Source organism: Erythrolamprus reginae, chromosome 2 (assembly GCF_031021105.1).
Source record: "Erythrolamprus reginae isolate rEryReg1 chromosome 2, rEryReg1.hap1, whole genome shotgun sequence".
Classification (NCBI taxonomy): domain Eukaryota; kingdom Metazoa; phylum Chordata; class Lepidosauria; order Squamata; family Dipsadidae; genus Erythrolamprus; species Erythrolamprus reginae.
This window is the reverse complement of record NC_091951.1, coordinates 251,090,603-251,110,317: the sequence shown is the minus strand read 5'-3', so window position 1 is coordinate 251,110,317 and position 19,715 is coordinate 251,090,603. Positions and strand designations below refer to the sequence as shown.

The 19,715-nt window shown below is 44.9% G+C and overlaps 1 protein-coding gene across 1 annotated transcript in view; it reads right to left on the bottom strand.

Moving 5' to 3' along the window:
- LOC139159557 (SUN domain-containing protein 3-like) overlaps positions 1-5,275 on the bottom strand; it is a 46,026-nt gene extending 40,751 nt beyond the window's left edge. The window contains exons 1-2 of the mRNA XM_070736867.1: positions 5,265-5,275; positions 3,507-3,731 (exon numbers count right to left, since the gene is read on the bottom strand). Of these exons, the coding sequence (XP_070592968.1) occupies positions 3,507-3,731; positions 5,265-5,275 (236 nt within the window). The remainder of the gene's footprint in view (positions 1-3,506; positions 3,732-5,264) is intronic.
- Positions 5,276-19,715: the final 14,440 nt, after the last annotated feature.

Sequence of the window (19,715 nt, the reverse complement as noted above, 5' to 3'; positions counted from 1 at the left end):
TTCCGACCCTCTGTCCCCCCAGAGATTGGTGCCCTCTCCCTTCCTGCCTCTCCAGCGTCAGGTGGGCCAAATCTATCATTCATACTATTTCCATTCATCTCATCCATACCATAGCCCCACCCACTCCAACCATCCCACTCATACCAATCATTCATCCCATATACATTATTACATCCACCCCAGTTATCCATTAATTAAAACCCCCAATAATATTAAAAATAGATTAAATTAGTAATAATTAAAACACTAATAAAATATATCTAGAAATATAAATAGAAAATAGAAAAAGTTCATACTAAAGTGCTAGAATATAGGAAATAAATAGATCAATTGACATCAAGTCAGCAGTACAACACCAGTTCTAATAGGTGTATTCTGGAAAGGAGGTTCGATGTTCAGAAAGAAGTCCTGGCATATTGTTCTTTGGTGCCAGTCACTGCCACTGGCTGGCACTCTCAGGTCCTTTCTTTGAGTCCACAGTCGCTTTGTTCTTCTAACGTTGCAATATTTCCAAGTTTCCAGTTCAGTTAACATTTCCAGTCATCCGTGATCCCAGCGGTATCCAGAGCCTCCACGCAACCACAGTTAGTATTTTTTGGTATCTTTAGTTTTGCGCGGAGGTTGTTTTCTTCTTGCACCTAGGTCCTCCTCTCCTCCCTATGCGATGCCCCCCGTGTCCTCATCCTTTCTTTCTGGCAGTTCTTTCGTTGGTTGCTCCAGTTGGCGTATTCCACTGGTTTCATAAAAGTCTCTTGCTTCTTCCAACTTTTCTATTTTATATCTTTTTGTTTGCCAATAAAGTGATAGTCCTTCTGGAATAAGCCAACAGAAAGTTATGTTTTCTTTGATCGGAATTTTGGTCAGGAAGTGGTAGTCTCTCCTACTTTCTCTTACACTTCTTGGAACTTGTTTCAGTATTGTGATTTCTTTTCCCTTATCTTGTAATTTTTCATTTCTTGTCCATTTCAAAATATCATCTCTTATGGTTCTTCTTACAAATTTGATGTGAACTTCTCTTGGAAGGTTGTGCCGACGTATGTACCTAGTTTGTACTCTGAAAACTTTATCAATTTCTTTTGTTAATTCTGTGGGATCCATCTGAAGAATTCCTCCAATAATTTCTGCCATTTTTGCTTGGAAATCTTCATCTTTTTCTTCTGTTATGTTCTGAAATCTTAGACCATAAGATGCTTGTTGCACTTCAAGATGTATGAATGATTCATCGTATTTTCGATAATGTGCATCAGATCTGCCTTCGAAATAATCCATTCTCTTTTCCATTTTTTCAGTTTTCTCCTCCACCACCTTCACCCTATCTTCATTTTCTTTCAGCGTTTGTTGAATTTCCTTCATCTGCTCCTTCATCTCTCCTGTATCCGCATTTAATTCACCCATTTCTGCTTTTAAAGCTTCTGGTTGTTGATTTGCATCTTCCTGTGATTTAAGCATAAATTCTTTCATTGCATTTAAAGTCTCTTGTATCGTTTCAAGGGTAGGCTGTTGTGCTTTCTCTTTCTCCTTTTCCTTAGCTAACATAGTTGCTGTAGTACTTTGATGTACAGGAGATGGCTGAGGTGACACTTGGGGAGATGAAGCTGACGTTAGTGTTTGTTTTTTAATAGTTTTAGTATATGTAGACGTACTCGACATCCTTGGCTTTGCAACAATATTCTACAGGATTTCTTATTTGTAGGATTTTTTTAAAAAGGAAGAGAACTCCAACAGTATGAATCTTTTAATTTTTAATCCATCAGTTCATTAAGTCTTTTAATTAATTGCAATTTGCTGGTTTTATTTCATTTTGACGTTAGAAGTTAGAACAAAGGAAACGTGATCCCTCTGCTATCAGAAGTAGAGCCCGGGATTCAATATTATTTTAAAGATTTAGGAATTCCAATCTTTATTTCAGCTTTGCCAAATTATATCTCTTCATTTTGTCATGTCAAGTTTGTATTTTATAGTCAATTTTCTTCCAGTTTTAAAAGTTCAAGTTCAGGTTCAGCTCAAGAAATGAAAGTGAGAAAATAGATCTGCCTGTTGTTTAGCACCTGGATATGAATTTTCTATCAACTTTCTCTTTCGCCTTGTTAAGAAAACTTTCACTTGTAACTTTCTCTGTACTTCAATCTTCTATCTTTAACATGGAACAATGAAATTTTTACCTTGATTCTTCTTTTCTTTTGGTATTCTTTTTCACTCTGTGGAATTTCGGAAATCTTAACTTTCTTCTTCCTCTTTAACGCTTCCCACTGGTGTGGGGGGATCGCAATGGCCATATCCTCTAAGCACAGAGGATCGGTTCTCCCTTTTCCAGAGCTGCAGGGCAGACCGCTGCCTCTGGAGCTTCGGCAATGACTCCTCGGACAGAGGGAAGCCCCCTGTTCTAGGATCGGGCCGTCCGGACCCGATCCAACCGCAAACCGCAACCTCTGGAGGGGTGAAAGGAGTTTCGGGGACAGAGCCCTGCCCCGGAGCCTCCGCAGCAGTCCCGGTCCAGACCGGAAGCCCTCATTTCACACAGTTTTCCATAGGGTTTTGGCTTAGGCTTTTGGCTTCTAATACAGCAGCAGAATTGAAAAAGTTTTCGAAGAAAGCAGATAATAGAATACACAATAAGGCTAGGAATGCAGCATATGGTTTTCAGCATACTCCTTTCAGATGAAGCTGTGGAATCAGATGACAAGTGGCTACAGCAACTCTCACCAGCAATGACTTCTCTGGTAAAACCTCGCCCCTTGTCTTCTCCGTTAATTGCGGTCACTTTGTATATTCTAGATAATTAAAAACTTCATCTTCACTGATATCTTCTTTTTTATATAACTCTTTAAAAAGTTTTGTACTATTTTTGCTTCTTCATCTATATTATATTTTATTATTCCATCTTCATCCTCTAACTTTTTGATTATTTTTGACTTTCTATGTTTCCTTAATTTATGTTAAGGACAGAGCCCTGCCCCGGAGCCTCCGCAGCGGTCCCGGTCCAGACCGGAAGCCCTCATTTCACACAGTTTTCCATAGGGTTTTGGCTTAGGCTTTTGGCTTCTAATACAGCAGCAGAATTGAAAAAGTTTTCGAAGAAAGCAGATAATAGAATACACAATAAGGCTAGGAATGCAGCATATGGTTTTCAGAATACTCCTTTCAGATGAAGCTGTGGAATCAGATGACAAGTGGCTACAGCAACTCTCACCAGCAATGACTTCTCTGGTAAAACCTCGCCCCTTGTCTTCTCCGTTAATTGCGGTCACTTTGTATATTCTAGATAATTAAAAACTTCATCTTCACTGATATCTTCTTTTAAAAAGTTTTGTACTATTTTTGCTTCTTCATCTATATTATATTTTATTATTCCATCTTCATCCTCTAACTTTTTGATTATTTTTGACTTTCTATGTTTCCTTAATTTATGTTAAGGACAGAGCCCTGCCCCGGAGCCTCCGCAGCGGTCCCGGTCCAGACCGGAAGCCCTCATTTCACACAGTTTTCCATAGGGTTTTGGCTTAGGCTTTTGGCTTCTAATACAGCAGCAGAATTGTAAAAGTTTTCGAAGAAAGCAGATCATAGAATACACAATAAGGCTAGGAATGCAGCATATGGTTTTCAGCATACTCCTTTCAGATGAAGCTGTGGAATCAGATGACAAGTGGCTACAGCAACTCTCACCAGCAATGACTTCTCTGGTAAAACCTCGCCCCTTGTCTTCTCCGTTAATTGCGGTCACTTTGTATATTCTAGATAATTAAAAACTTCATCTTCACTGATATCTTCTTTTTTATATAACTCTTTTAAAAAGTTTTGTACTATTTTTGCTTTTTCATCTATATTATATTTTATTATTCCATCTTCATCCTCTAACTTTTTGATTATTTTTGACTGTCTATGTTTCCTTAATTTATACGCAAGCCATCTTCCTGGCTTATTGGCATGTTCGAAGCATTGTTGTTTAGCTCTTTTTATCTTTTCTGCTATTTGATTTAGCTCTATGAGTTTAATTTTATGTTTGATTACATCTATTTTTCCCTTTAGCTCCCTGTTCTTAGCATTTTGTTGTGATAAAGATTCTACTTGTTTTAATTCATTTATTAATTGTTGATATTGTTTTTTTTTCTTTATTTACCTTTGCAATATAGGAAATCGTTAATCCTCTTATGTATGCCTTGGCAGTATCCCATAGGTTTTGTGGGGTAGTATCTAAAATTTTATTTATTTCAAAAAAATATTTAATTCTTTCTCTATCCATTCCTTATATTTTTTTTCTTTTAAAATATTTTGGCTTCTAATACAGCAGCAGAATTGTAAAAGTTTTCAAAGAAAGCAGATCATAGAATACACAATAAGGCTAGGAATGCAGCATATGGTTTTCAGCATGCTCCTTTCAGATGAAGCTGTGGAATCAGATGACAAGTGGCTACAGCAACTCTCACCAGCAATGACTTCTCTGGTAAAACCTCGCCCCTTGTCTTCTCCGTTAATTGCGGTCACTTTGTATATTCTAGATAATTAAAAACTTCATCTTCACTGATATCTTCTTTTTTATATAACTCTTGTTGGAAAAATTGACAGCTCTTAAAGCGCTAGTGGAAGAGCAAATAAGTCTTGGTCATTTGGAGCCGTCCAACAGCCCTTAAAATACTCCAGTATTTGTGATAAAAAAAAGTGGCCGTTGGCGTTTCTTGCTAGATCTTAGTGATGTCAACAAAGTAATCCGCCCCATGGGCCCCTTACAATGTGGATTGCCTAACCCCAATCTCATTCCACAAAACTTCAAACTGGCTGTAATAGATTTAAAGGATGCATTCTTTTCCATCCCGTTGCAATCTCAAGACCGCCTGCTGTTTGCTTTCACTCTCCCTGTCTTTAACAATAGTTATCCTACTTCTCGCTATCAGTGGAAAGTTTTACCTCAAGGCATGTTAAACAGCCCTACCATGTGTCAGTATGTGGTACATTCACTATTATAGCCCTTTCGCCTCTCCCATGCAAACATTCTTTTATACCACTACATGGATGATCTCTTGCTCTCGGCCGATATGCCTCACCCATCCTTTCAACAGATTCTGCTCCTTCTCATTGAACATTTAACCGCTAATGGCATGACCATAGCTCCTGAAAAGGTTCAGCAAACAGAACCCTTTCTGTATCTGGGTCACAAACTTTCCCAGTTCCGTTCCTCCCCTGTTCTTCCCTCCTTGTCTTTGCCCTCCCCTGCCACCCTGGTTCAACTCCAGCAGTATTTGGGATCGCTAAATTGGGCTTGCCCTTACTTGCGGTTCATGACTTCTAAGTTGACCCCCCTCTTTTCTGCCCTGGCGGGAGCCTCCTCCCCCTCAGATCTTATCCACCTCACCCCTGAGCAGCTGGACACATTGGCTGAAATTAATAATGCGCTGCGCGTTAAGTGGGTGGATAGGTGCGAGGAAAACACCCCTCTGTCTCTTCTTTTGCTTAACACTCCTTCTATTCCTACTGCTTGTATTATACAAGTGTTGCCCTCATCAATCTTGATCATTGAATGGATTCATCTTCCGCACCCCACCCCCCCGAAAAACTATTTCTTCTCGCTTTTCATTATATACTCTTCTAATTGTTCGCGGCCACCGCCGATGTCTAACGCTCATAGGTTTTGAGCCGGTCTCACTTTATGTCCCCCTTCCCCTCCCCATGTGGGAATCCTTATTTTCTCAAAGTGAAGACCTCCAGATGGCCCTTGTGGACTGGCCAGGTCAGGTCTTATATCATCTACCTGCAGACACTCGCATTTAATTAATTCAGTTGGTCCCTGTCCGCTTTAACACCTGTATGCAAGACCAACCTATCCCACAGGCATTAACTGTTTTAGCTGACGAGACAAAAACCAGGGGAGCCTGTGTTTTTCAAAGAAATGGCCAATGGGTTATACACCACACCCCAGCCCAAACCTCTGCTCAACGTGCAGAATTGGCTGCTTCCATTTTGGCCTTTCAGAAACTGACTGATACACCCTTTAATCTTATTGTAGACTCCTTGTATGTTTCCCAGATTATTCTTAATATTTTTGATGCTTATTTGTCCCCAGCTGTTCACAGCTCCTTATTGGCCCTGTTTTTGACTCTCCAGCAGCTAGTTATGGCTAGGACTGCCCCCTTTTTTGTTGCTCACATACGCAGTTATCAGCCTTTCCCAGGAATGCTAACCCGAGGGCAATGACACTGCCGATAAGGCGGCACGGTCACCTGCTGTTTTTTCTCTGTCTTTCCCAACCCCTTGGGAAAGCCACTCCTATTTTCACCAAAATGCCAAAGCTCTCGCCAAACAATTTAGTATCTCAAAATCTGAAGCCTCGGCCATTGTTCAGCAGTGCCCCACATGTAGTCAGCATGCTAACTCCATTCCTATGGGGGTCAACCCGCGTGGTCTTGAGGCTTTACAAATTTGGCAAATGGATATTACGCAATTCCAACCTTTTGCGCCCTGGAAATATTTACATGTTTCTGTTGATCCTTATTCTGGCTTTATTATGGCCTCCCCACAGAGAGGCGAGGCCACAAAGCATGTTATCAACCATTGTATTAGCACCTTTGCAACGATGGGACGCCCTAAAGAACTCAAAACGGACAATGGTCCCATTTATACTAGCTCAGCCTTTGTGCAATTTTGTAATACTTGGGGCATCACGCATAACTTTGGCATAATTTTTAACAGTCAGGGTCAAGTTCTGGTAGAAAGGGATAACTTGACCGTTAAACGGGTGCTAGAAAAATTAAAAACGGAGAAAATCCCTCCGGGCCTCCCGTCCTTGCAAAACCAATTAAACAGAGTACTTTTTACTCTTAATTTTTTAAACTTAACTGGGCCCTCCGCTCTCTCTACTGCTGCACAGCGACATTTTGCCACACATGAATCTTTGCCCCCCCGACCCCCCGTTCATTACAGGTTACTTCCAGATCTGACCTGGAGAGGCCCCGCAGATCTCATCACCTGGGGCCGAGGTTACACTGCAGTGCAACTAGCAGATTGTGTGTTGTGGGTTCCTGACCGACACGTCCGCCCCTTTTTGCCAAAAACTAAGGAAAAGAAGTAATCCCTCCCTGACCTCTCTGAGTGCTGTATCCTTAATCAATGATGTCCACCTCACCTACAGAGGCTGTTCCCACGCCCGTCCAGGAATCTGGACTGCATCAACCTCCACCTTATGATGAAGTTTTTCCTGACCCTCCAGGACACTTTCCACCACGAGGATGCCCTGTTTTGCGCATTCACAAACACGCCTCCCATTTCACTCTATGGGATAAATTAAATGGACCAATGTCATGTACGCCATTTTTCTTACATGTTTTTATTTTTCTATTGTGTTTTTTGTGCATATTTTTTATTATTGCTTTGACTACTTGTTCCCGCGCTCCCACTTACACCCGCCCTAGATGTTCTATGGACCTGCAACAACGGATGGAGTATAATATTTGGCTACGTCTCGCAAATCTTTCCAACTTGTCTACATTCTGTTTGTCGCAATCTGTTGATATGCATTTGGTTTGAGGGTATTGTCTGATTCCTGTATGCACCCCCATTTCTGTGTTCCTTAATGATTCCTCTTTGTCTATGTTTTTAACTGCCCAGGAACTACATTATGCCCGGTTTTATGAATGGGGTCCCAAGTCATATCGTCTCCCTTCTGGAGCAATGTCATTATATACCCCTCACGTTGCCATAGGAGCAGATGTGACGTGTGCCCGTATTGTTAATTGTTCCACCCATCAGTCCCACCCACGCTGCTTGAAATTGTCACCTGCCACGTGGAAGCGCAATTGCTCAACCATTCAAAATGTATCATTTGCCTATGGTCATGTTCTGCTTCCCCCAGGCTGGTTTTTTACATGTGGTGACAGGACCTTCAACTATATCCCAGCAAACTTATCTGAAACCGTTTGTAGCCTGACCCGCCTAATTCCTGTTCTCCCCTCCAAGCAAGATGTATTTTTGTCTCACCATTATCGGCAATGCAGAACTATTATTCCCTTGGATAACACCTGTGATGATAGCATTGCCTTATTGAACAAAGCTGAATATATTTCTTTAACTGCCTCACTTCTAGGGGTGCCTGCTTTGGCAGTGTACAATCAGCATTTGATAGGAAAACTTGTTTGTGCCTTGGCAAAAGATATTAACAGAACCCCCATTGCCTTGGCTGCTTTAAATGAAGAGCAATCTGACCTGAGACATGCGATATTAGATAACAGGGCTGCCATTGACTTTTTACTGTTACTCCACCATCAATGTTGTCAGGCAGTTAAGAACATGTATTGTTTCAATCTCACTGATAACTCTGCCACCATAGAAGAACACATTAAGGAGATGAAACAATTGGTGTACAACATGGACACAGACATATTACCTAATTGGTGGAATGCTCTATGGTCATGGTTTCCGGATGGCTCTTGGTTAAGGGTAATTTTTATGTATGTGATAGGTATCATTTCAGCCGCTATATTGTTATGTTGTTTTACCCAGTGTATTCCTTCCTTGTTTTCTATGTGTCGTTCTGCCTTTGTTCACGATGTATTGTATGAGTCTGCTCAACCCCTCAAAACCCCCCTAGGACCGTTTTGTGATGATCCGATGGAAAATAAGCTCTTTCACTTCTCCTGTGATGAAAAAATAAGAACAGAGTACTGACATAGGTACTTGCGTTCAATAACAAATAAAAAAGGAGGAGATGATGCAGTATAGCATAAATGTTAGAATAGGATTTATAAATCTGAACCTCTAGCATAAAAATACTCTTACCCTGATTCTATAACCCAGGACAGGAAGGGCACTAACCTGCCTAATCTGCATTCCTGGCAATTACAACAGGGAAACAAAAGGGCTCAAATAAACAATGAACAAAGTTTTCACCACTCCAGGACAGGATCAAAGGGGAATTTACATTGCCTGAAGCATACAACTGGACGACAGGGTGATTAAGGAAGATTAGTGAGATACTGCAGAAGACTTCAGAGAAATTAGGTGTGAGGAACATCTGCTCTAAGGAAGAGTTTTCTAGGAAATTGTTTCTTGATATCTATGGGAAAAGGAAGAACTCAAAAGATATGTTTGAAGTAATATTATTGGATGTATCATTTGACATGTATATGTAATTATCCCCATTTCCTTACGTTCCCAAATAAAAAGGAGTACATGGCTCTACACCATGTCACTTCACCCAGAGAGAGACAATGTGTCCAAGCTTTCTTTCTAGGATTTGTGTTTGTGAGTGACCCCACACGGCTGGGTTGCTCTTAGCCCCTTTTTGAGGACATTGTCTTCACTAGAGACTTTAACAGCATCCACAGACATTAATCCTACCTACACTGAAATTTGGCAACTTTATTGAACGCTGGGCACGTTCTCTCCTTCCTTTTGAAAGAATAGAAAAGCTTTTTAGTTTTATAAACACAGAGTAATATAGAAGTGCATATAAGAAAAATATCACCACACACAACCATCTCTAGCAATACAGGTAGTCCTCTATAATTATCCCAAATAAAAAGGAGTACATGGCTCTACACCATGTCACTTCACCCAGAGAGAGACAATGTGTCCAAGCTTTCTAGGATTTGTGTTCGTGAGTGACCCCACACGGCTGGGTTGCTCTTAGCCCCTTTTTGAGGACATTTTATTTATTTATTATTTATTATTTGGATTTGTATGCTGCCCCTCTCCGAAGACTCGGGGCGGCTCACAACAAGTGTAAAACAAATCATAAATAATTCAATTAATTAAAATATTTAAAGATTTAAAAAACCCCATATACTAACAGACACACACACAGGCATACCATGTATAAATTAAATGTGCCCAGGGGGAGATGTTTAGTTCCCCCATGCCTGACGGCAAAGGTGGGTTTTGAGGAGTTTACGGAAGGCAGGAAGAGTAGGGGCAGTTCTGATCTCCGGGGGGAGTTGGTTCCAGAGAGTCGGTGCCGCCACAGAGAAGGCTCTCCCCCTGGGGCCCGCCAACCGACATTGTTTAGTTGACGGGACACGGAGGAGGCCCACTCTGTGGGACCTAATCGGTCGCTGGGATTCGTGCGGCAGAAGGCGGTCTCGGAGATATTCTGGTCCGATGCCATGAAGGGCTTTAAAGGTCATAACCAACACTTTGAATTGTGACCGGAAACTGATCGGCAGCCAATGCAGACTGCGGAGTGATGGTGAAACATGGGCATACCTGGGTAAGCCCATGACTGCTCTCGCAGCTGCATTCTGCACGATCTGAAGTTTCCGAACACTTTTCAAAGGTAGCCCCATGTAGAGAGCATTACAGTAGTCGAACCTCGAGGTGATGAGGGCATGAATGACTGTGAGCAATGAGTCCCGGTCCAGATAGGGCCGCAACTGGTGCACCAGGCGAACCTGGGCTAACGCCCCCCTCGCCACAGCTGAGAGATGGTTTTCTAATGTGAGCTGTGGATCGAGGAGGACGCCCAAGTTGCGGACCCTCTCTGAGGGGGTCAGTAATTTCCCCCCCAGGGTAATGGGCGGACAGATGGGATTGTCCTTGGGAGGCAGAACCCACAGCCACTCCGTCTTATCCGGGTTGAGTTTGAGTCTGTTGACACCCATCCAGGCACCGTCACATCACTTCCATCCGCTTCGTTGACTGGGCATGGGGTGGAGATGTAAAGCTGGGTATCATCGGCATATTGATGATACCTCACCCCATGTCCTTGGATGATCTCACCCAGTGGTTTCATGTAGATGTTAAATAGCAAGGGGGAGAGGACCGACCCCTGAGGCACTCCACAAGGGAGAGACCTCGGAGCCGACCTCTGACCCCCCACTAACACCGACTGCGACCGGCCAGAGAGGTAGGAGGAGAACCACTGAAGCACAGTGCCTCCCACCCACAACCCCTCCAACCGGTGCAGAAGGATACCATGGTCGATGGTATCGAAAGCCGCTGAGAGATCGAGGAGCACCGGGACAGAGGATAAACCCCTGTCCCGGGCCCGCCAGAGATCATCCATCAACGCGACCAAAGCGGTTTCCGTGCTGTAACTGGGCCTGAAACCCGACTGCTGGGGACCTAGATAATCGGCTTCTTCCAAGGACCGCTGGAGCTGGAGTGCCACCACCTTCTCAACAACCTTCCCCATAAAGGGAAGGTTGGAGACTGGACGATAGTTGTTAAGTATGGCTGGGTCCAGGGAAGGCTTCTTGAGGAGGGGGCGCACAAGCGCTTCTATATAGAGTGTTGGAAAAACTCCCCTCCCCAAGGAAGCGTTGGTGATCTCCTAGGCCCAGCTCCGTGTCACCCCCTGCTGGCCGAGACCAACCAGGAAGGACACGGATCCAGTAGACAGGTGGCGGAACTCACAGCTCCAATGACCTTGTCCACTTCATCAGGTGTCACCAGATCAAACTCTTCCCAGACAGGTGGACAAGTACGTGTCCCAGTCACCTCGACTGACTCATTGTCAGTCGACTCTGTTTTACAATTGGAGTCGAGGTCGGCCCGGTTCTGAGCGACTTTATCAGCGAAAAGCGTGTTAAACTCTTCGGCGCTACTCTGCAAGGGCTCCCCAACTCCCTCCTGATTAAGAAGGGAGCGGGTCACCCTAAACCAGTGATGGGCAACCTTTTGAGCTTGGTGTGTCAAAATTCGCCAAAAAACTGAGCATAACTCGGGTGGTGTGTCACCTTGTGAAAAAAACATAATTTTGTGATATTTATAGTTTAAATAACAAATATGCATAATTATCTTTCTCTCTCTTTCCTGTCATTCTCTGCCTCAATCATTTTCTCATTTCTCTTTTTTTTCTCCCCTTTATTCTATCATTTCTCTCCCTCTCTCTTCCTATCTTCTCTCTCACACTCTTTCTCTCTCTCTCCCTTCCTTCCTTTCTTTCCTTCTCTCTTCCTTCCACTTTTTTCTCTTTCTCTCTCTCTCTCCCTTCCTTTTTTTCTCTTCCTTCCACTTTTTTCTCTTTCTCTCTCTCTTTTCCTTCCTTCCCATCTTCCCCTCCCTCTCTTTCTCCCTCTCTCCCTTTATATTTATCTCTTCCTTCCTTCCTCTCTTCCTCCCTTTCTCTCTCCCTCTCGTTCACTTTTCTCTCTTCCTCCCTTTCTCTCTCCCTCTCGTTCACTTTTCTCTCTTTGGCGAACCCCCAAACTGTTCAGATTCAAGTAAAAGCTTATCAAGGGGGGTGGGGGGGTTGTAAAAATCTAGTTATGAGCCGCCAAAGGAGGAAGCAAATGGTGCGACGTCCACGCAGGTTTTTTTTTCAGACTCTCTTTTTTGCGAGCCCGGCATGATTTTTTAAAATTACAAATTAATAACCCGGAAAGGGTTTACCTTAGCACCGTCTCCTGTAACACCGTTCTGGAAGGCGAGCAGGGAGCAGAGGGGCGAGGGCAGTGTTCCCTCTAATTTTTTTTCGGGGTGGGCGGAAAAGTACAGTGTCTGAGTGACAATCCCTTTGGGACTGGGCGGCATATAAGTATAAATAAATAAATAAAGTGTGGGCGTGCGCTATCACACATGAGCGAGTTCTTGCATCTATAATTCTATCCTTTCTATGTCTCCCTCCCTCTTTCCTCCCTCCCTCTTTCCTTTCTATCTTTCTCTCACCCTGCCTTTCTCCAAGCCCTTCCTTTTCCCTCTCCCTATCCTACTACCCCTCACCCTCCTTCTTTCCTCCCTCCCTCCTTTTTTCTATCTCTCCCTCCCTTTCCTCCTTCCCTCTTTCCTTTCTATCTCTCCCTCCCTCTTCCTTTCTATCTTTCTCTCCCTGCCTTTCTCCCTCTTTCCCTTCATCTCTCCCTCTCTCTTTATCTCAATTCCCTCTTTCCCCCTGGGCTGCTGTGCCTGCCCTGCAGCCCCACCACGGACGGACTGCCTTAGCATTGGCGCCCCCCCCCACACGCTGCAGCTGCCGGACCATCAGCAGCACACACACACACACACACACACTGCGTTTCTCCCTCTTTTCCTTCATCTCTCCACGCACACGCTGGCAGCACACACACGCGCGCGCACACACCCCACACACGCTGCGTTTCTCCCTCTTTCTCTTCATCTCTCCACGCACATGCTAAGCTCCCGGACCATCAGCAGCACACACACACACACACACACACGCTGCCTTTCTCAATCTTTCCCTCTTTCTTTCTTGCTCTCTCTCACTCTCTCTTCCTTCCTATCTTCTCTCTCTTTCTCTCTCTCTCTCCCTTCCTTTCTTCTCTCTTCCTTCCACTTTTTTCTCTTTTCCTTCCTTCCCCTATTCCCCTCTCTCCCTCTTTATATTTATGTCTCCCTTCCTTCCTCTCTTCCTCCCTTTCTCTCTCCCTCTCATTCACTTTTCTCTCCCTTCCTTCCCTCCCTCCTTCTGTCCTCTCCTCTTTCCCTCCCTCTCTTTCCCTTCTTTCTCTCCACATCTCCGGCGTGCAGCTGGCTTTGCTGACCGGCACAAGTCTCAAGCCAGCTGCCCCGGAAAGCCAGGAAGGTCCTCCTGCCCCCCCCCCGCCGAAAAAAACCCGGAGGTCTACCGCCACCAGCCTGAGCCTCCCGTTGCTCCACTCGGCTTCGCTGTGGACCTCCGTTGTGTTTTCGGAGGGAGGGAGCGGCGGGAAAGCCCTGTGCTGGCCAGGAAAGCTGGCTTTCCGAGAAAGCAGCGCGCTTTCTTACAACTTTCTTTCTTACAACTCTTTCCTGGGCAAGGGGAAGGGAGGAGGCCTGCAACCCCTCCCTTCGCTCCCAGCGGCCCCTGCAAGCCAACCACCGTTCGATGCTTGGCACCACGCCAATCAGCTGGGAGGCGGTGTTCTCGCCCCTCCCAGCCATCGCAAATATCGGCGGGGCGAAAATCGCCCGGCCTCTTAATTAAGGGGAGAGGAAAAATAATAATAATTGTGGTTGCAATTGCACTCCCTAAAGCTCCGTTTCTCCGGCGGCCGCGTGTCACCAAAAATGGCTAGGCGTGTCAGTGGTGACACGCGTGTCATAGGTTCGCCATCACTGCCCTAAACAGAGCGGCCGGGCGGGATTCCACTGATGCAATCAAGGCGGCATGGTACGCGCATCTTGCCGCCTTGAGCGCCACTTTGTAAGTCTTACTAAAAGCTCTTACAAGTGTTCGATCAGATTCAGACCTACTCTTCCTCTATCGCTTCTCTAGACGTCTCTTTTGGCGTTTCAACTCCCGGAGCTCCTCGTTGAACCATGGGGCTCTACGGGGTCTAGCGCCACGGAGAGGTCGCAAAGGCGCAATCCGGTCGAGAGCCTCCGCAGCAGCCATATTCCAGGCCTCCGCAAAAGACTCCGCCGAACTGTGGATGAGTGCCTCTGGAATAACCCCAAGCGCCGTCTGAAAGCCCTCTGGGTCCATCAGGCGTCTGGGGCGGAACATCTTCATTGGTTCCGCCTCCCTGCGGGGAAGGATTGGAGCCAGGAAGTCAAGCCGTAGTAGAAAATGGTCTGACCATGACAAAGGCAATGCTTCTAAGCCCCTTAGTCTCAGACCATTTCTCAATTGCTCGGAAAGGAATACCATGTCAGGCGCGTGCCCTCCCTCGTGAGTCGGACCCTGTACTACTTGAGTCAGGTCCATGGCTGTCATGGTGGGCATGAACTCCTGTGCCAACCCAGAGGTTTCGCCGAGTGACGGCAGGTTGAAGTCCCCCAGGACAATGAGTCCGGGGAACTCCACCGCCAACCCGGCTACCTCCTCGAGTAGCACAGGCAGGGCTTTTGACACGCAGCTGGGAGGCAGGTACGTGAGAAATAAGCCCACCTGGACCCCTAAGTTCAACTTCAGCAAGAGAGACTCGCGACCCGCAATTTCCGGAGCAATGAGTCTACGCAGGCAAAGGCTCTCCCTGGCTATAATAGCCACTCCTCCCCCCCCCCTTCCCTGGGGTCGAGGTTGATGCCATATCTGAAATCCGGCTGGGCAAATTTCAGCCCATGGTCTTCACTAGGGACTTTGACAGCATCCATAGACATTAATCCTACCTACACTGAAATTTGGCAACTTTATTGAACACTGGGCACGTTCTCTCTTTCCTTTTGAAAGAATAGAAAAGTTTTTTAGTTTTATAAACACAGAGTAATATAGAAGTGCATATAAGAAAAATATCACCACACACAACCATTTCCCTCTACCTGAAGGAGCATTTAAAAATCTCACTTTTTTCTACTGATACCTACCATTCAAACAGCCTTCATTTATTTCAACCACCTACCCAAATTGTCTCTTACAGAAGCTCTTTCAGTACTGAGAGAAAAATCTGTATCTGAGAAAAAGGAGAACAGTCATAGGATATACAATAACATGCCCTTGTTTGCAGGTTGGATACTTCTGCTGTGCAGTTCCATGTGTATTCGTCCTGCAAGAATCTGCAGTTGGATCCTGGTTCAGAGGAGCAGGAGTTGGAGCTGGGACTGTCCAACAGGGAAGACAAAGTCCTCTATAAATGAGTGGAAAGTCAAGGGGATGAGGATGAGGAAGTTCCAAGGCCGTCTGGCAGTGAGAGTGGGGGGGGGGGAAACCGGATGGGGATCCTCCTGCAGGAGCAGAGCAGCTGCACAGGACCAACAGAGATGGTAGCCTCTCAGTGGTGGGCTGCTACCTGTATGCCTCGGAGCTCCATTCCGCTAGATTGTGTAATTTGCGTGCAACCACTCTGATGCCATCTTCAATATTCTGGTGACTGGCGCCATCTTTTTTTAAAAAAAAATTGTCTTTTTTGCTTCCTGCACATTCGCAGAAGCAAAATCCTGTGAGGGGATGCTCAGGTGCGCGAAATGTCATTGATTTTTTGCTTCTCTACATGTGTGGAAGCAAAAAGTCACCGAAATTGCATGCGAGTGAGTGTCCCCTCAGGAGATTTCAGCAAGTTTTTGTTTCCTGCGCATGCGCAAAAGCAAAATCACATGTGAGAATGCACGCACAGGCGCACATCCATGACAACCCAAATGAGTAGGATGCCCATGCAGCGCACCGGTATGCAGGTAAGTGGAACTCGCCGCTGCTCTAGACTGCCTCTGACAAGGAACGGATGAGGAGAGCAGAGTAGAGAGGGGCACAGAGGAGATCAGTGAGGTTGATTACAAGGAAGCAGCCCCGTCCTTCCTCAGAAGGAAAGCTGGGGAAGGTTGATTGAATCAGATGCTTGAGAAGGTGTGTCTGTCGGGAACACTTTCTTGTTTTGATGTGCTTCTTCCCAGCTTCGCTGGATCCTGTTCCTTAAATTTTGTGCTTGGTCTCAGCTCTCAGACTTTACACTCTTGGACTATTACAGTAATACCTCATGATACGAACTTAATTAGTGCAAGGAGGAGGTTCGTAAGTCGAAAGGTTCGTAAGACGAAACATTGTTTCCCATAGGAAACAATGTAAAGTCAATTAATCCATGCAACCAAAAAAACCCCCCGCAAAAAAACGGCGTTCGGCGACTGCTGGGAAACATAGAAACATAGAAACATAGAAGTCTGACGGCAGAAAAAGACCCCATGGTCCATCTAGTCTGCCCTTATACTATTTTCTGTATTTTATCTTAGGATGGATATATGTTTATCCCAGGCATGTTTAAATTCAGTTACTGTGGATTTATCTACCACGTCTGCTGGAAGTTTGTTCCAAGGATCTACTACTCTTTCAGTAAAATAATATTTTCTCATGTTGCTTTTGATCTTTCCCCCAACTAACCTCAGATTGTGTCCCCTTGTTCTTGTGTTCACTTTCCTATTAAAAACACTTCCCTCCTGGACCTTATTTAACCCTTTAATATATTTAAATGTTTCGATCATGTCCCCCCTTTTCCTTCTGTCCTCCAGACTAGTTCAGCTTTGGCGTTCGGCTTCGGGAGACAGCTGGGAAGCTGCGCGGCTGTTTTAAAAGGTGACAGCCGGCCTGGGGGGCTTCCCAGCAACCTCCCGAACCCGGAAGTTTGGCAAAAGTTTGGGGTTCGGGGGGTGCTGGGAAGCCCCCCAGACCGGCTGTGACCTTTTAAAACAGACGCGCAGCTTCCCAGCTGTCTCCCGAAGCCGAACGCCAAAGCTGAACTTCCACGTTCGGCTTCGGGAGACAGTTGGGAAGCCACACGGCTGTTTTAAAAGGTCACAGCCAGCCTGGGGGGCTTCCCAGCAACCTCCCGAACCGAACCCAGGGTTCAGAAAAATTTTGCCTCTTCTTACGAACGTTTTTCGAGTTTCGAACCGGCGTTTGGGAGGCTTCTGGGAAGCCCCGCCGCCTGGCTGTCACCTTTTAAAACAGCCGCGCGGCTTCCCAGCAGTCTCTGAACGCCGGTTCGTAACTCGAAAAAAGTTCGTAAGAAGAGGCAAAAATTTTCTAAACCCCGGGTTCGTATCACGAGTTGTTCGTAAGATGAGGGGTTCGTATCTTGAGGTACCACTGTATTTGGTTGCTGGAACTCTGGACTTATCTCCAGTGAAGGACTACCAAAATTTTACTACCACACTGTGGGCGTGGCTTATGCAGGACGCCCTGCATTTTCTTTCAAATTTTTCTATTCAAATTGGGTGCTTTGGGGCGGAGCTCCACTTATGCTACCCCACTGCGTCACCCCCACCATCCAGGCAGTAGCCCCACCCCTGCTTATCACCATCTTTCCTCGTGGGACTTTGTTTGTAAACTCAGAGTGACGGAAAAGCATTAGTGGGTTGTGATAATGAGCAATATGGAAACCTTCCTTAACCACTGCCTTGCCCACCTGATGTGAGTTAAAACATGAACTTTTCTGGATAAAATCTGGCACATTGGGACTTCTGACACTCAGGTCGTCGACACAAGCACCTTTTCTGTTCAATCCATGAGAACCTCCTGCTATTCAGATGTTTTTTTTTCAAATCTCAAGTGGAAGTACTTACCATAAATGACTGAGGCAGCTATGGTGAGCAACATCAAGCATTTCACACAGTTTTCCACAGGGTTTTGGCTTCTGTGGAGGAAGGTAGGATCATTAAGGAAAAGTCAATAGACGGGAAAATTCTTAGGATAAAAATGCTAAGGATAAGAATGGGAATTTTGATAGTGGCGAAGGCCACTCAAGGGCATTGCTCATTCTTTTCCCAACCAGAGAGGTTTATTAACAAGTCATTCTGAGGGTTGCTGCTGCTTCATGTTTTTTCTCTCTCCTCTCTTTTCCTTGCTTGATATCTCCCATAAAACAATGCATGGTGTGATGTCATCAAACAGGTTGTTTCCTTAACCCCTAGTGCCAATGGTATCACACTATACATTATGGCTAAGCTAGCTGTTGCATGAGAAAGGGAGGAAAAACCTAGGACAGGGGTAGACAAAGTTGGCTCTTCTATGACTTGTGAACTTCAGCTCCCAGAATTCCTGAGCAAGTCATGCTAGCTCAGGAATTCTGGGAGTTGAAGTCCACATGTCATAGAAGAGCCAACTTTGCCTAGCGCTGACCTAGGAAGATGCATCTATTGAGTTCAACCAGTTCAGTGCTGTTTAAGGTGTTAGCGACATTGTTAGGTATCAGATAGGGGCCTTTCCCAAACTGGATATGCAGATATGGAATTGGAAATTGCCTGCATGTAAAACAGGTCAAGCATCAAATTCTAGGCAATGCTCAGGTTATTACATTGCTTGAGATATGGAAAAGCAGAAGTGAGAGTAAAATAAATAGTAGAGTTGATGAAAACCAGCAAGAGGGTCAGCAGAAAGACTACTTGTGAAGTAGAGGAAGACATAACATAAGCTTTTTTCCTGCAAGTAATGGAGGAGAGAGGCAGCTTGAGTCTATGCAAAGGATTCAAGAGGTCCATGGGTGTTTCAGCTGGGTTTATTTCAACATGGCCAACTCTCCATAGGATGATTCACTGCGGGACATGAATTACAGTAATATCAAAGAAATTATGGAATAGAATCACTGAAGAATGGAAAATTTAATATTTTAAAATTTATTTTAAATAATAAAATTGAATTGTTAAATTGTCCCATGGCGAGTTGTCCTGAGGTGCGTTAGCTATGGTGAGTTGGCAGTGGCAGGTTTGGATGCAGCAACTTGGCTGGGCTGGATTGATTGATTGATTGATTGACTGACTGACTGACTGACTGACTGACTCAATCATTCATTCATTCATTCATTCATTCATTCATTCATTCATTCATTCATTCATTTGTGTTTCTGAATGGTTGTCCCATTTCCATTCCCAACTCAGCCAGTGTGGACAACTTTCACCATCAAAGAAATTGCTGAATACATTGCCTGGAGAAGATACGTGGTTTGGAGAATCTGAGAGAAGTAGACTTGAATTTAGAGGGAAGGGCTTGGGACTAGGAAGAGAGAGAGAGAGAGCGAGGAACTGCAAATGGGACCATGCAGAATCTGTCACTGCACAACCCCATTATTATTATTATTATTATTATTATTATTATTATTATTATTAATTGGATTTGTATGCCAATTAATAATAATATTATTATTAGCATGCACACACACACCCGCCTCCCCCACACATGCGCACAGGCCTCACTTAAACCTCCAGACTTCTGTTTGGCCCATTGGGCTGGGATTTTTTTGCCGTCCTCAGGCTTCAGGAAAACCTCCTGAAGCCTGGGGATGGCGAAAAATGGCCAAATGGGACAACCGGAAGTTGGTTTCCGAATTTCCGGTTGGTCCATTGGGCTATTTTCCCAGCAAAAGGAAGCTTTCCTAAAGCCAAGGAAGAGCAAAAATGGCTGAAAAGAAGGCCGACAATCAGCTGGCCAGCAC